This window comes from Argopecten irradians, chromosome 15 (assembly GCF_041381155.1).
Source record: "Argopecten irradians isolate NY chromosome 15, Ai_NY, whole genome shotgun sequence".
NCBI classification, from domain to species: Eukaryota; Metazoa; Mollusca; class Bivalvia; order Pectinida; family Pectinidae; genus Argopecten; species Argopecten irradians.
The window spans coordinates 30028064-30046079 of NC_091148.1; the positions used below are offsets into that span (position 1 = coordinate 30028064).

The 18016-nt window shown below is 35.1% G+C and overlaps 2 protein-coding genes and 1 pseudogene across 2 annotated transcripts; 1 reads left to right on the top strand and 2 right to left on the bottom strand.

The window, feature by feature from the left end:
* Positions 1-1108: 1108 nt before the first annotated feature.
* On the bottom strand, positions 1109-4569 carry LOC138309255 (uncharacterized). Its single transcript, XM_069250411.1, has 2 exons — positions 3460-4569; positions 1109-2354 (listed from the first exon to the last, which is right to left on the bottom strand). The coding sequence occupies exons 1-2, from the start codon at positions 3529-3531 to the stop codon at positions 1908-1910; spliced, it is 519 nt and encodes a 172-aa protein (XP_069106512.1). The 5' UTR covers positions 3532-4569; the 3' UTR covers positions 1109-1907.
* Positions 4570-7372: 2803 nt separating this feature from the next.
* LOC138309266 (uncharacterized) lies at positions 7373-11696 on the top strand. Its single transcript, XM_069250427.1, is given in 2 exon segments — positions 7373-9824; positions 9826-11696. Coding segments are annotated over 2 exon segments (2244 nt in total). The 5' UTR covers positions 7373-8424; the 3' UTR covers positions 10670-11696.
* A 4451-nt stretch (positions 11697-16147) lies between these two features.
* LOC138308767 (activated RNA polymerase II transcriptional coactivator p15-like) lies at positions 16148-16728 on the bottom strand (annotated as a pseudogene).
* Between the last annotated feature and the right edge of the window lie 1288 nt (positions 16729-18016).

Genomic DNA, 18016 nt, shown 5'->3' on the forward strand with positions numbered 1-18016 from the left:
TGACGGTAAAACTTCAATATCTTTCAAGTATATTATTTTGTTTGAACATTTATATTATCGACTACAATTTAATCTTTCAAAAAGTGCTTCTGAAAATCAATTTAAAACTGTTCATTCATGGATTAATTTCAACTCGCCTGAAAGCGGCAGAACGATTTACCCAAAAACACCCAAAAACACCCAAAAACTACCCAAAAACACCCAAAAACACCCAAAAACTACCCAAAAACACCCAAAAACTCTCATAAACATACAGAAATTATGCATAACAGTGTATAAGCAATGAATTCAAATGAAATCGGAATTGAAATGTCAGTAGACACGTCGGCTTTCGACCACAGGGGAGATAATCCTTACAAGTCAGTCCCAATCGTTGTCATTTCTACATGATATCATATAACTTTAATTCTAAGAGATGATTTATTAGAGGACGTCGCATCTCAGATTATTTCGTTAATTTATTTACCGAACAGTTATGTTAGCACCCATATCTTTAATTATCGATTAATTATATTAAATATACCAGAATATATAATATAACCAGAATATATAATATACCAGAATAATATATCAAAATATATACCAGAAATATATCCCAAGTAAAGAAATGCACAAGTTTGTCGTCATAGTTGGCAGGATATTTAATTTGAGATTTGATCACGTATATATATCATAATAACTTAAACTTCAAGTTATTTTATAAAGTGAGTGCAAATACGTGGAATCCCATCGTTCACGGGATATATAAATCGTATTTAATTTTAGCATTGGTATTGCATATATACATATAATACATGTACAGTTACTTTGATAACGTATTTATATAATATGATATTAGGATTTGATTGATTAATTCTCCATCGTCTAATTCCACTGATAACATGTAGAATTATATTATGCAAATTCTGAAGTTTTACCACATGGAGATATTTGCGATATATATACCAGGCCTGTACCTGATAACTTTGCACTTTAGTATTTAAGCATTTTTAAACACACAGACGGTAAAAATCATAAAAAACCACAACTCGTTGTTTAAGTTTATATATGATTTATTTTGAAAGATCATTTTTAGTGAACATAATTTTAAATCATTTTATGTTTATCCACGTGCATACAAACTACGATACATGTCTTGATGTTACAAACAGTACCAATTAACAAATTTAGATATCTAATGTATGTTAAGCTGAGAATTTACTTGTACACATGTATATAATGGGCTATAGCTAGCATTACACATATAAGAAATCACAAGTTATTTCCTCCAAAATTGAAGATACATAACGAATGACATTTAACATGAAAACAATCAACAAAACAGTAAATTGATATTTACAAAATATGAACAAGTCTATACACAAAAAAATACATTTCCTTATCTAAGTTCCTTTAAATCACTTTTTGAAAAATCATAGGCAAATTCTTTACCCGAAAAGGCGTTACATAATAAAATCTGGTAAATTATGAAGCGATGACATGAATTCTAATCCAAAATAATTCACAAAAAAAGTACTCGTCACGAATTTCGTTGTTTTTTTACAATGCAAAATAATATGGGTAACATGATCATTAAAGGGCATTCCACAATATTACATAATTCTACAATTTGATATTCGTGAGTTTACACAAATATTCAAAATACAATGTACATGACTATTATACTACGGTAAATAAACAGGAGTTTCCAAAGAAAGTGCAAACTATTTTCAAGGTGAATACATTTGAATCCAATAAAATCTATATCATTTGACATAAGTTCCCCAATATTCTTTACCAGGAGAACTACCAGATTTAATATAATTAGTAAAAGTATCATACAACGAGTATTTTCGTAAAAGTCTTATATGATGTCTCGTATAAAACCTTGTTGAAGAGAGCAGATTGTATTGGTTAATCACATCGTTCTATTGACGTAAAAACACTCTCCTAACCATAAAGAAATATTTCCTAAGTCCAAAGTGTGAGAAATGTACAAGTTTATCGTCATAATCGGCAGGATATTGAAGTGGAACTTTAATCATGTATTTTCCAAACTTTTCTTTAAGAAGTCTGTTGATGGCGTTCCTCTGCTTGTTGAATGATTTTTCGTCTAGGCCTGGCGCCTTTGAAAAGTCTCCTCGTCTGCAGATCTCCGCTATGTATACTGTTGCGCCCATCTCGGTCAGTGTTTCCACGATTGTACATAGGTTGAGGAAAATGTGCCTTGGGTTCGAATCCTGTTGAATGTCGTTGCCGCCAAGGTGAATGAAAACAACATCTGCATCATAGTCTTTCAGATTCACCATCATTCTAGTTGGTATGGAGTCCGTCCTCATCCCACCTTTGCCGTAAAATCGACACTCCCCAGGTACCTAAAAGAAATCAAATGTATCTAATATTATCAACGATTTCTTCTACGATTTTATGAATAAATAATCAAAATTATATTGCTGAATATATGTGTAGCAATCATATAAACATGTGAAGTTAATAAATGAACTGAGTATCTTTGATTATTTTTCCTTATTTTTGGAGAAATGGTATTGGGTAAGTAATATTTAATAGTCAATTATGATCATGGAAATTATATATGCAATGTTCGATATACATGTCTGATTTTTACAAGGGGAGGTCTTATGATATGGATAGCGATCTCATTAATTCTAACTGTCAGAGTTATTAGTTACTACATTTATTTCTTATAATGTTCGCTGATGACACACACGTTTTATGTTCATCTGTTGTTGGTGATCTACAGAATAATTTGAATTGCCTGGAATCTTATACCAAGAAATGGAGTCTGACTGTTAACACTGGGAAAACCAATAGTTGTTTTTAGAACGAGTAAACGGTTATTACATAAAGAACATTGGAAATAAAGGTTAAAGACATGTGATTATGATGCTTTATTTGACCTAAATGTCAGAAAGCCAAATTGAAAATTGAACTGAATATTTGATGCCAAGGATTATATATTTAGTAATGGCTTTAACCACATCAAATATTTTCGGTAATAGCTATTTTCCTGATGTCATGCGAGTTCACTTGATATTGATATAACTTTAGCGCCATCATGTATGTATGTGATTGTTTATATGTATATATTCACTTACATTAATCCTGTAATATTGTCTATTTATGTATGTAAATATGTATGCAATGTAACCTCCGGGACGGGAGATGACTTATATAGGCTTGCCTGTTGTCAAGTCCCTTTAATATTTGTTATTAATAAAATATGTTGAAATGAAAGGAGAATGAATGAATGAGTATTTTTGAGCAGTTAATAAGCTAAAAAATAATATTTGATTAATTGAATTATCTACACCATTACCGAGAAGATTTATACAGGATTAAAGTCTGTTATCTAATCCATTTATATGTGTTTTCATGTAATAAATTTTGTTTTTGAAATGAAATTGTCTGCACTGTCTTTAATGTCAATCATAATCATAAAATAAGCATATGATAATTTACCTTAAGGTCACCTTCACAGAAGTCCCTGAGTCTTGAGATGTAACTGCTGCCGAGGATCGCAAACTTCGCCATTCGTATTGCTGATAATACAGATGCTTATCGGTAAATTCGGGATAACACTTACAACAATTTAATGAATTCAAAGAATTATCAGTTGTCTATACGTCCTTGATAAAATAGACTGAAAAACTTAAGATAGATATGCTCAGAACTTCAATCTAATCAATTGGGAATGGTAAGTGATCAATAATTTGAATATTACTGATTGCTTTTCAAACCCTAATCGTGTGCAAAGTATGATTTTATTTCTTTAATTGCCAACGTGTCTTGAAAGTAGGCCGTGAGTGTCAGCCAGATAACATTGTTTGTTTACCCGATTGATCGCGTGCCGCTAATTACGATCGCTGTGTATATATAACAGACATGAGGAGTAATTAAATGACCACCCGTTTCACAGGTGTGAACTTATGACAGCCTTGTCATCGATATCGCCTGCGGGTGTGATTTCACGACTTTAATTAACCGGGGCTGGCTTGGTTTGTGTGATTTCAAGAAGACCTGTAATGGCTTTGAAACTACGTAACTTGTTTTCAGAAACAGTTGATAAAACATGAATTAAAAAATAAAGAAAACAATCTGATACATATTATCTCAACCAATCGCATTTGTTGTGTTCTGTAGGTGTGCTAATATAAACCCGTTTACCTGGACCAAACGCCACAATCTAACCATGGCGCGTGGTAAATGTTTGACAAAATCAAAATGGCCATGTGGTATGTGTAAACTTGATACCCATGACACTGAAAGTTTGTTGTGCGAATCCTGTGACGTTTGGTTCCATGCTAAGTGCGAATCGATCACTGCTGCAAAGTTATCGAAATTCACGGCGTCAGATGAAGCCTACTTGTGTAAAACGTGTCGCTCTAACGGTCCTGATGATGAATTTGACTTTCTACATGGCCTTAGCAGACTCGAATCGGTAAGTACAATGAAAACGAAAAAATGCATATCAAGTGGCAATTCAATTTTTCACTTCCTATAACATTTATAAAACTATGTTCCTTATATGTTTTGTTACATTGGATTCGATAATAGATAATTTACGATCAAACATTATAATGTTAAGTTGAAATGCCAATTGATATGCATAAGATTGTTAATTTGATAAGTATTACGGGACATATATCAGGTTGTTAATTTGATAAGTATTACGGGAACATATTAAGATTGTTAATTTGATAAGTATTACGGGACATATTTAAGATTGTTAATTTGATAAGTATTACGGGACATATATCAGGTTGTTAATTTGATAAGTATTACGGGACATATATCAGGTTGTTAATTTGATAAGTATTACGGGACATATTTAAGATTGTTAATTTGATAAGTATTACGGGACATATATCAGGTTGTTAATTTGATAAGTATTACGGGACATATATCAGGTTGTTAATTTGATAAGTATTACGGGACATATATCAGGTTGTTAATTTGATAAGTATTACGGGACATATATCAGGTTGTTAATTTGATAAGTATTACGGGACATATATCAGGTTGTTAATTTGATAAGTATTACGGGACATATTTAAGATTGTTAATTTGATAAGTATTACGGGACATATTTAAGATTGTTAATTTGATAAGTATTACGGGACATATATATATATCAGGTTGTTAATTTGATAAGTATTACGGGACATATATATATCAAGAGCTAATTTAATAAGTAATCTGGTTAGTTATAAGATATTTCGAATATATATAATTGTGATATTTTTAGATAATAAAACTCTAAAAATTATTTGGATGATAAAAGGTTTAATTTAGTGACTGATTTCCCTGAAGCATTTGTTCTGCGATCTTTTTTTAATTGTTAATCGGACTACATAATTGATACTAGCTGTCTGTGAGGTAAAATTTGTCCATTCGCACTTTTACACCCCCGTTCGCTTTAATCACTTTGTCTGTCCATGTTAACGCATGGGTCTGGGAGGCGGATCCACGAGGAGGGTAGTAGTCAAACTAATCTTACATTTTCGATTTTGACATATTTGTCCAAAAAGTTGGTATAACAAGTTTGACGTAACCTTGGTACTAGGCATGGCATGACGGGGCTCCGGTCCGGCAGTCAGGTGTCGATGGCAATCCTCATTGCATGGATCCAAATCTCAGCGGGTGGTTTACAAGAATGGGGTACTAACAGTAGGAGTTAGGGCGATAGGAATTACTAACATTTCATGGACAAGTTTTATTAATCCCGGACAATTATCCGAGAGTCACAGATAGCTGTATCTTCGAGTGGAACTGCAATGTGTTAACACTTCATTTAATGATATATAATAGTAAATTATAACATTTTGTTTGTTTATCACTGTCATTGCATACATCCACACAACTTTTTTATGAAATATTTGATTATAAATTAAAAGCTTCTATTTCTAGAAGTACATAAGTCGAGATCAATAATGGTATGTAACTTCCCATGCCCAAGAAATAAAGGCTATATACTGGGTAATTTCATTACCATGCTTGATCTCGTTTTTTGGAAATAACGCAGAAACAAATGTGATAATAATTTAGCGAACTAAAATACATAGATACATGCCGGTTAACGCGATTAAATATATGTAGAACGTGATAACTTTAATGCCAACTTAAATATATGTAGAACGTGATAACTTTAATGCCAACTGAAATATATGTAGAACGTGATAACTTTAATGCCAACTTAAATATAAGTAGAACGTGATAACTTTAATGCCAACTGAAATATACGTACATTTTTTTTTGTAGATACATTTCATTTCAAAATATTTTATTAAACAAAGTCTATATAGGTCCTCTCCAGAAATCCGGTTTTACTAAACTAATTAATTATTCATAAATAAATATAGAGTGTTGTCTCAGTATATAAATATAATAGAAATGAAAAGAAAAGAGTATAATAATAGGAGCATACCAAAGCGGGCCATAGAAAAGAAAATAACTATTTACAACAGATAGACAAATAAGTAAATATATATTTAAATGAATAGGTAATAAATAGGCAATCTCTTTTATAGAAAATAAATTAATTAAGTTATACATATCACATCCACACACATACACACCCTCTCACACTGGCCTTAAATATATCAATACTTGAATATATTTTAATATTATCATAAAACTATTTGTACAATTGATATCTCTTAGTTTTTTTTTAAATATAATTACTTGTATGAAGTAATATCATTTCATTAGTATCATGAGAAAAATCAATAGACCCAGACAACAGAATTTTGTAGATACATGTAGATTATCATTCCAACTAAAATATACGTAGAACTTGATAAATATAATGCCAACTGATATAGATGTATACATAGACACATGTAAATTATATATTTATAATAATAGTCTTTATTTCCTCCTAACTGAAGATTACAATACCATTTCATAATAATTTTTATAATATGGAAAATTAAAATGATGAAAACTTGCAATTATTATTGAACATGTAGTTGTAATTACATCATTTTATATTAGATTTAATAAGATTATAGTTTGAATAGTAATGACATTCAAGTACTTGGTGAATAAATAACTAATAGATAAGTTATTGTATACAGAACATATTGTAAATATTTATAACACAGACAATTCTAAAATCTTCTAAATCTTTCTGTCGTAATCTGAATTCTAATTTGCTTCGAAAAAGTTTATATCATTTCATCTTCATATCTTAAAAAGGTATATACGGAGTAAAATCAGGAATATTGGCTATATCCATCCATAATTTATCCCTATAATTACTATAAAATATACATAGATACATGTAGATTAACGTAATATTATTCTATTTAATATGTAATCTTCAAACAAGGCAATATTTAAGCGGAATAAAAGTACATGTATAAACCTAACATCTAATGAACATAGAAGATAAGCATATTTAACCAAACAAAAGATCAGCCAAATAGATTGAGATATATATATATATCCGAATTTATTCAGCAGATAGTTTTTGTAATCAAACCAGAATTATTTTTTTAATCTTTGCATTTATTTCCTTCCAGGCTTCTAACAGCGGTATCGTCAAACTGAAATCAGTAGCTGAGAGAGAAAGGCTCTTCTTCATAAGAAATAGACTTGGCGAAGTTCCATCCAACCATTCCACCAAAGTCGATATAGATCACGTTTCCAGCAAACTTGTGCAAAAATATACATTTGAACCAACATTCAAACCGGGTAAATCTAGCACCAACGGTGATTGCTTGTTTAATTCTGTTTCGACAATATTGGTAGGAAACGAGTCCCTTTCTGTACAGTTAAGGTATAGGACATGCTTAGAACTCATCACCAGGAAAGAGAAAATTCTCAGCCATCCCCGAAAGGAAAGTTTTTCGCTAATCTCCCCTGAGTACGATGACGCATGTCTACAATGTGCCGGCCACGGGGATGGATTTTCGTCAATATGGACAATGATGGCTTTAGCCAACGTAGTGGACCATCCAATAATGTCGATATACCCATGTGTGAATGGTGTTAAAGACTTCTATTTCACACAATTCAACACTACACTCAACCCAATCAACACACAATCCAGCAGACAAACCTTGAAAGTGTTATGGACAAGTGTCTCCCCCCCCTACACCTGACCGGGAATGGTTTCCAAACCACTTTGTCCCACTTTTACCTCCAGAACGAATCTACACACCGCCAACTCCAACACCAACTCCTATATATGTACCACAGTCTCCACCAAATGCTACAGACAGACCAATTCTACCTTTAAAACGGATCTACAAACCGCCAACTCTAACACCAACTAACAATCCACAGTCTCCACCAACCCAGCGAAATGCTACAGAAAAAAGACAAAAAAGACAGAAATTGCAGAGTGACATATCCATTAAGAAAACTTCAAAGAACGTACCGCGTAAACGGAAGGTTATACAGCTCCCGGAGAAACGAAAAATGCCCAGAGAGTCCTTTGAAAGTCCCAATAGGTTCGACATCCTTGATGTAGAGGAGCTAAGCGAAGACGAGCAAATATCTTCGCCTCAGTATAAGCCATCCAAACAAAAGAAACCAAAAACTGTTCGGTCTTCAACTCCGTCACCTCAATCAGAACCCATTTCCTCACCTGATCTATCCTTTGAACTTACTTGTACAACTCCAGAACCCATTTCCTCACCTGAACTATCCGTTGGACCTACTCGTACAACTCAAGAACCTATCTCCTCACCTGAACCATCCGTTGGACCTTCTTGTACAACTCCAGAACCTATCTCCTCACCTGAACTATCCGTTGGACCTTCTTGTACAACTCCAGAACCTATCTCCTCACCTGAACTATCCGTTGGACCAACTCGTACAACTCCAGAACCCATTTCCTCACCTGAACTATCTCCGTCAAACTGCCTACCAAATTCAGGTCGCTTCCTTCAGAACAATGAGGTCATATCAAAACTTCTACATTGTACTAAACCACTCAACTCGATTCCTGTGGGGGCAAAGAACAATGTTTTCTATGTAGTTGACAACTCAAGGAACGCAAACAAATCCAAATCAGACTTTCCGGATGATCGTGGTGTGTGGTGTGCTTCGTCAGGTACAACGGCAAATCAATTATATTCTGTTTCGGAAAACCACCAATTAACAACTGTATTTGAAAAAAATGGTAAAATTTGTATGAAAAAAAGAGAAAAAGGTTCCATCATTTTTGCACCATGTACACCACAACCAAACAGATTGTTACAATTACATAGATACTACACAAATTTAAAAGGGGACAAGACTTACAAAAAAAGAATCACAACAATAACACAATGCCCACTAGATATGCAAGCATTAAAAAACGTTGCGTTGGTAGAGTATAGTGGTATTCGGAAAGATACAATATCCTGTCACGGCAATTCGAAAACAAATGAGAAATATCAAAGGACAGACCCAGCAGTATTGGCCAAATGTGCTTCTCAAGCAAAAACCAAATCCGCATCACAAGTATATTTGACAGCAAATTTAGACAATAGTGATTTAGGACCAAACAGTGCCAGACAGATAAGCGACAAAATTTATAGGGACAAAAAAAAACAAACAACAGAAACATCTAACTCTAATCCAAATTTGGCCGATGAAATTCTCACGATTATGTCAGAAAGAAAATCGAACCCATCTATCAAAAGAGTAGAATTTGGCGAAGACAACTTACCCAATATTATCATATACACAGATGAACAATTAAATGACATGAAATCTAATTGTATCGGTGAAGGCAGAAGCCCAATTGGCATAGACAGAACATTTAATCTGGGGAAATGTTTCGTCACAACAATGACGTACAAAAATCAAGGGGTAGTCAAGAAAAAGACGGGAAAATCCAATCATGTTAGGGCCTTTATTATTACATTGGGACGGGGAGGAAGGGACATATAGATACTTTTTTCAGCATATTCGGTCAAAACTTGGGGATGTCAAATTGACGATAGGTAGCGATGAAGAACGCGCGATGACAAATGCCTTACATGACGTCTTCAAGAACTCAGACTTTCTTCTATGTACCAGACACATTAAAGAAAACTGTACTAGGTATCTCGAAAAAACAGGAACTTCAGAAATTGAAAGAAAAAGAATAATTCGAATACTTTTTGGGACTGATGGCCTTGTCTTTTCAAGAAATGATCATGAATATTTAAGTCGACGGGTCGATTTGGAAACCTATTTGGACAATTCAAAGTTTAGAAAATATTGGGAAAGGTTTCTTGAACCCAAACTGAAGGCATATGTCATCGCGCCACTTAGACTGGGCATAATCAAACAAATGTGGACAAACAATAACGCCGAATCCATGAACAATAGAATAAAACAGGTAGCAGACTTTAAACAGCACAAACTCCCAATTCTCGTGGAAAAACTATCTATTGTTTCAAAATTACATATGTTAGATATACGGAGAGCTTTACATGGTAGGGGAAACTACAAATTAGAAACCAAATTTTCACACTTCCTAATAAATCAGGACGACTGGCAGATCAAATCAAACTATGAAAAAGACAATCATTTTCGCAAATTCTTAAAAGTGAAAAAAACACACAACAACACTGAAACTATTTCGGCAACATCTTCAAAATTCCACTGCTCACGACCAAAACAAACTTGCGGCAAAAAGCCAGGCCAGCGCAAGAGACAACGATCTGAAAAAACTAGAAATATTGAATAGGCAGACATACAGTCACACACTAAAAAGTAAACCCTACCTGTATAGTTTCTGCATCAAACATCAACATGTAAATAATAGTGTGAACCATTTCTTGTTTTTTTTACCTATGTTTGTTAATTACTTACAGTCTCAGTTTCCGCGTGTCGGAGCCATTTTTTATGGTAATCTAGACTGTTATGTACATAATATAATATGCAATTTATTTTTTTAGATTTTTTTAAATTTATGTCATAATAACTTTTGTGTCTATAACTATATTTCTAAATTGTGTATATTTTCCGTTTCAGTTTCTGAGTGTCTGAGCCATATGTTATGGCGATTTAGACTGTTAATACATAATATAATATGCAAGAATTTTAGAAGTTTATATTTATTTCTTGATTTCTTATGTAAATTACTTATCTATTATTAAATTTCTATACTGTGTATATTTTCTGACGCAGTGTCGGAGCCATACTTTTGATAATATAGGCTGTACGCCTTGAATATATTGAGCCATACTTTTGATAATATAGGCTGTACGCCTTGAATATATTATTCTAGTTATCGTGTAAATTTAATTTAAATAGAATACTGTAAATATTTCAATGTACTTTTGTACACATTTTGTATAACCATATTTGAAACAACAATGAACTGTATACTATAGTACTGTTTAAAATTTGATGATTTTGTAACTACATGTACTTTTACTTACTTTGTATGTTCATATTGTTAACACGGATATCACTATATGGTTTATTTATTGTTTCCAGAGATGTGATAACTTTGGCGGTTGTTTTTATAATGTTTTCTTCTTGTAAATATTTTATAATATTCTATATCTTAAATTCTTTATAGAAATTAATTTAGTTTTATGCTGGTATTCCCATGCAAATATTGCTGTGTGTTGAATTTCGATTATATCAATGAGACAAATGTTTTTAAATAGCCAAGTGTGTTAATATTGTCAAATTACCATTAATGTAATGGTGATGTAATACATAATATTGAATATTATACTGAATAAACGTCACATGAAATTTTCTTTGTTGTTTCTGTTTCTTGTTGCACAGGGTCGTTTTCGATTATACGGTTTGACTGGTTTTCGTTTATGAATTGAAAATGGAACTGATGATTTTATATTGTTTTCAGCCAAGCTTTGACAAAGCTGTATAAAAATTGTTGGTCTGCCAAGATTTATACTTGAAATAATGAGCTAACAAACATTCGAACCGGTTCTGAATAAACGAAAACGGCCCAAGTTAATTAGAGTTACTTCCCTTCGAATACCGACCAAGCCATCAAATCTAAACCTAACGTTAGACCTACCTACATATTCAGCTAAACATGATCGATTTAAGATGTGCATGTCGATATCAAGATATATATCATTGTCTTAGGTTGTCTTACAGTAGTTTGGTGTGTTTTTTGGGTGTTTTGGGGTAGTTTTTGGGTGTTTTTGGGTGTTTTTGGGTAGTTTTTGGGTGTTTTTGGGTGTTTTTGGGTAAATCGTTCCACCCCCTGAAAGTTAATTTCGTCGTCTGTCAACACGGCAGCCGGCCGCGTGGTTGTCTGCCTCATGTTCTGGACATACAATCATTTATAGGAATATTTTATGTAATGATGTCATCTATTAGTTCCAATCTAAAGTATATGACCCCTCAAAATTACTTTCGACATCTGACAAATCGCTAGCAAAGAACTGTTGTGCATGTTCTTCATCACTTCGATAGTCACATGTACTGTAGCAGTATAGGGTTAATAAAGCGTTTGAATTAATTGGGAGAATGCAGAGGCAAGCGCCGCGGAGACACTGATTGGGACTCACTATCATTAGGATCTGTAAAACAGGATTAGATTATATTTCCGGAACTGCAATCGGTAAATATTATGTTATTTTTGAAAGCGCGATTTTTTCTCGCATTATATCAGACTTTAATGCTATTTATATGAAAATAATGCGAGAATATCGCGAAATTGCGCCCAAAAGTGAACCCTGCTCATTCCTCCCAACTTTAAGATGAAAGTCATTCATTTTGGGGGGTAGTCGAAATGATATCATAAGGGTTCTCCCATGTGTTGATCAAGTTTCAAAAGTCTGACTCCGCACACTAAAAGCGTGGTAATGTAACTCCTCTAGAATAGGGGAGGTCGAGATGAAATCTCTAGCAGTCACTTTCGTACTAAAGGTAGGAGTCCTACAAAATTGACATGCAGCCTGATAGAAAATCCCGACATTGAGTGTTTGTATCAATGATTAGTGGGCAGCCTAGAATAGACTCGCTCCTGGCAGAATACACAGGAGATACCCCGTCCTTTATAGGTCCTTTATGGAGTATCCTATTGTTGAAACAATTGTTGGGCGTTTGTTACCTAATACCTTGACGTTCTTTAGAGAAACTGCTTTGAAGTTGAGATGTTGAGCTACGGCCTCTGCTGTCCAATACAGCTTGTTGGGCACAGACCATTGGTGTCCCAGTTTGACCCTGCAGGTAGGGCGTTAGAATTGTACCTGCTGCCCCTATTGCATGATCGTAAAGGCGACTAAATTTAGGATCTTATCTTTTCTATTCTTCCTAACTGACTTTATGTTTCCTAATGCCTCCCTTGGCACCGCCTCACTTTTGGCCTTGGGTTGAGCGTTCGCCCCTGTGAGGAAGGCTCTGGGTTCTGTCCCCTGGCCGAGACACACCAAAGTCTTACGTCTTTACCACGTATACTTACACATAGTCTATATATGTCTGTGCCATTTTGTGAGAGAATTGAAGAATATGATAAGAGATATATTCGTCAGTGCAGAAATATTTGGGGAACCTCGAGCTTTATACCTTCTAAACAAAAGCAATGCAATTATTTCTAGCGTTGGGTAGGGGTGAAGATAGTTGAACCGTAAGGTTAATATTGATAAGTGAGGTAATGGATGAAAAGACTCGCTTTCTCAAGATTCATCTTGTCCGTTTACGTTACATCTTGTCTTCTAACGTTACAATAAAAATGACAACAGTGAAACTTTATGTGCAAATTGATAGCGAAATCCTTAGGGTCAGGATAATTTGGACATGATATCACCGTGCATAGACCATCATGGGGACAGAGGGGCTTGATTTGCAGGTGAATACAGATGACATAGATCAGCCCCTATCATGTCAACCCGGAATCGCCAGCATATCATGGAGAACGGGTTCTGTTTAATGCAGTAAGTTTTGTTTAATTTCACCCTCTTTATATACCAAAAACAAGTTTACTTCGTGTTTATTAAGTTGATTGATTTTCCATCCCTGCATTGTAAAGGCAAATTAAAAGTTATGTGCCGTAAAGGTGTTCCCTGCATTGTCAACTTATCCTAACTCATTGTAAAGACGCATTTAAAGTTATAGTACAACAATCTGTACTCATTTGACTGCACTGTCAATGTAAATTACATGGTTTTAGACAGTACTGTCAAAATTCCTTTTGAGCTCATGTTCGTGTGTGTAAAATTAAAACCTTCACTTTGTGTTTGTTTGTTTGATTAATTAACGTCCTATTATAACAACTATGGTCAAGTAAGGACGGCCTCCCATGTATGCGATGTTTTGAGTGTATGTTGTGAGAAGTGTGTGTTTTGGGAGACTCGTCCCTGCAGGTAGGGCGTTAGAATTGTACCTGCTGCCCCTATTGCATGATCGTAAAAGGCGACTAAATTTAGGACCTTATCTTTTCTCTTCTTCCTAACTGACTTTATCTTTCCTAATGCCTCCCTTGGCACCGCCTCACTTTTGGCCTTAAGTTGAGCGTTCGCCCCTGTGAGGAAGGCTCTGGGTTCTGTCCCCTGGCCGAGACACACCAAAGTCTATGAAAGTGGTAGTTTCTGCTCCTGCTTAGCGTTCAGCATACAGGGAGTGGGACGACTGGTTCGCCCGTTGTCAGTATAATGTGACCGGGTGGGGTGTGTTGCTTGGTGTCTTCGGCGGCATGCTTCAGTGATATAGCACTATAAAAAGGGCAAAAGTTCCACTATACAAGAAGACACAACATGAATATACCGCAGTCTCCCAAGACACGCACCTCGCACAACATACACACAACACACTTCATACATGGGAGGCCATCCTTGCACGACCATAGTTGTTAATAGGACGTGAATTAATCAAACAAACAAACAAGTGACAAAGAACAAAGACACAATTAAATTCGTCTCTTGCCAATATCAAAACAATGAAATATAAACTGTATTTCGACAGGCATTATAAAATATTTACTAGTGACTACAATATATACACACATGTAATAATAATAATACTGGACGCAGGCATAATGCCTATATAATCAGATCGCAAATCATACTTTACATCCCGACTATTAATAAGTTCAGTATTATCTATCTCATGATTAAAGTGGCATTCTTGCTGCCCCCAATGCTTATCCAGGCGAGATTCAAATGTTTTTATTGATGGTGACGAAACCACGGCTTCGGGAAGAGAGTTCCAATGATTGATGATCCGCTCCTTGAATGAATACTTTCTTAAATTTAGACGACTTTGGCCCTGCAGGTAGGGCGTTAGAATTATACCTGCTGCCCCTATTGCATGATCGTAAAAGGCGACTAAATTTAGGATCTTATCTTTTCTATTCTTCCTAACTGACTTTATCCTTCCTAATGCCTCCCTTGGCACCGCCTCACTTTTGGCCTTGAGTTGAGCGTTCGCCCCTGTGAGGAAGGCTCTGGGTTCTGTCCCCTGGCCAAGACACACCAAAGTCTGTAAAAGTGGTAGTTTCTGCTCCAGCTTAGCGCTCAGCAAAAAGGGAGTGGGACGACTGGTTCGCCCGTTGTCAGTATAATGTGACCGGGTGGGGTGTGTTGCTTGGTGTCTTCGGCGGCATGCTTCAGTGATATAGCACTATAAAAAGGGCAAAAGTTCCACTATACAAGAAGACACAACATGAATATACCGCAGTCTCCCAAGACACGCACCTCGCATAACATACACGCAACACACCGCATACATGGGAGGCCGTCCTTGCATGACCATAGCTGTTAACAGGACGTTAATTAATCAAACAAACAAACAAACAAATCGTCGTTTTAACAATGTCAAAGAGTGGCCCCTAGTTCTTTTGTTATTTTGAATTAAAAATCCCTCTATGACGACTCGATCATATCCAGTAATGCCAGTCTTCGTACGTGTAGTAATTTGGCAAGTAACTCCATTTGTAAAAAAAACCTCGTATATGGCATAGTTAATGTTAGTCCCATTGGGTGATAAACGTTTTCTTTTATAATTCAAAGGGCAACAGTTCCACTATACAAGAAGACACAACATGAATATACCGCAGTCTCCCGAAACACGCACCTCGCACAACATACACGCAACAAACCGCATACATGGGAGGCCGTCCTTACATGACCATAGCTGTTAATAGGACGTTAATTAATCAAACAAACAAACAAACAAACATCAAATTTGTGATAAAATCACTGGTTCAGAACCTGATATGGATTGCATTCAAAACACCTTAACATTCTTTTTGGTTTTGATGGTCATCTCTCTTTACACAAAACTCAACATTGTCAAGAGTTTCTCAAATTCAGGCATTATTAACATGCAGTCTTTCAATCTTCTCCATTGTTTGAAATTTAACACCACGCCCGATTTAGTGGGTTGAATTCTTGAATTGTCGTCAAAGTTCAGCATGAATGAGCGTCGGATGTTAACTGAGCATATCCAGTCTTCAATGACACACAATTATTACGCCCCAGATGTATCATTAAGTCAACGTCTTCACCCCTAAGGTATATCTCTATGGTTTCATCAACGTCTTTACAGTGCCAAACCTGTAGTTTTTTCCATTGTTGGGGACCGAGAGTCACGCATTCATTTGTAGGAAATACTGTCCCTGATTCTGACGTGTCATACAGCCTGACGTGAATAAGGATTTTCCCTCGGAATTTGTTTGCGAGTACATAGCAGTCGTTTCCTATATCCAATCTGCAATAATCGCCAGCCATTGGATTGTCTCGATGATATGTCTGTGTTATCCTGTTGAAATGATTTCACAGGGTCATTTTCGTCAGTGTTTCCACATTTTGTGTCCATGCTTCCAGAGCGCACTAAAACGTTTTCTGCCGTGTCTTATATGTTTGTCAGTGATAACTTATGTTTTTTCCTTAGAAAGAAAATGATGTGTTCATTTAGTAACGTATGACTTTAGCCGACTCAACCCGATCAGCCGTTGTTACCGTTGATAGTTCTTCCCATATTTGTGCCATAGCCCGCCTAAAGGCATGTGTGGACATTGGGTTATTGGTGGATGTCACAAACAGATTATACTTTGCGTTATCATGGATTGCCGGGACGAAACCTGGACACAGGCGCATGAGCTGAATATAGAGCTCTAGTAGCCCCATAATATGCCGATCAAATGTAAGTGTAGCCGGTGTTCGATAATTGGTCTTATTTCAAATTTTACTATTTAAGGCTTGTAGACCTGAGAGTTATAAAGTAAACGTATTGGATGTTCTTTCTGTGAAACTTAAAATAATGTTTTTAAATCATTGTTAAAACAGACCTTAGGTAAAGCAATATAAATTATAAGGCTGCCCTCATGTGTGCATGGTTTTACCAAAGTAAGTATGTGCAACATAAGAAACAAGAGTATAGGATACAAAACCATTTTCTTTGTACACTGTGTCTAGTTTTCTATGTAAACTATGGTACCTTTATAAACCTTTGTGCCATAAAACAATAAACTGTAAAGAAGTAGGTATTAACAGAAGTCTAATTACAGTAAAATCTAAATAAAATAACACTTGTAAGGGTACAAGCAACTGCCAAAAGTCCCAAACTAAGCTAGGTCTATCAATCACGAATCATACAATTACCTGGTACTTAAAAAGCAGATGGACACAATACCTGTCAACTGTCCTTTTTGGTCTCTGAATTCTTCACATTTATACTTTACAGTTTTGGTAAAAAAGTGATTATTGCAATCCAAAGTACGAGTTTGCGAATGCTAAGTCAAGTTTCGCGAAGTAATCATCCACTCCTCTATCTTTATTAAGCAGCGGCAAACACATGCGAAATATGCGAGTGTTAGAAGTCGCAAAAATTCAATCTGTGAAGATGTAGAGATGGCCTCATTGGGAAACCAAGTGTGGGTTCTTTTTCACTGGAGGTGGCAAACGACAGTATTTTTTCCAAGGTTATCGGAGAACGTCTTCCAGCTATAAATAAAGATATGAATTTAGTTGTATGTGGAAACTTTGCATGAAAAATACTCCGAAGTAATGTGTTATGTTCGTTCATTCCAATTTTCTATTTGCAAATGCAATAAACTATGTATATATCAAATCCGATGGTGGAAAGACAAAAAACGACTTATAAT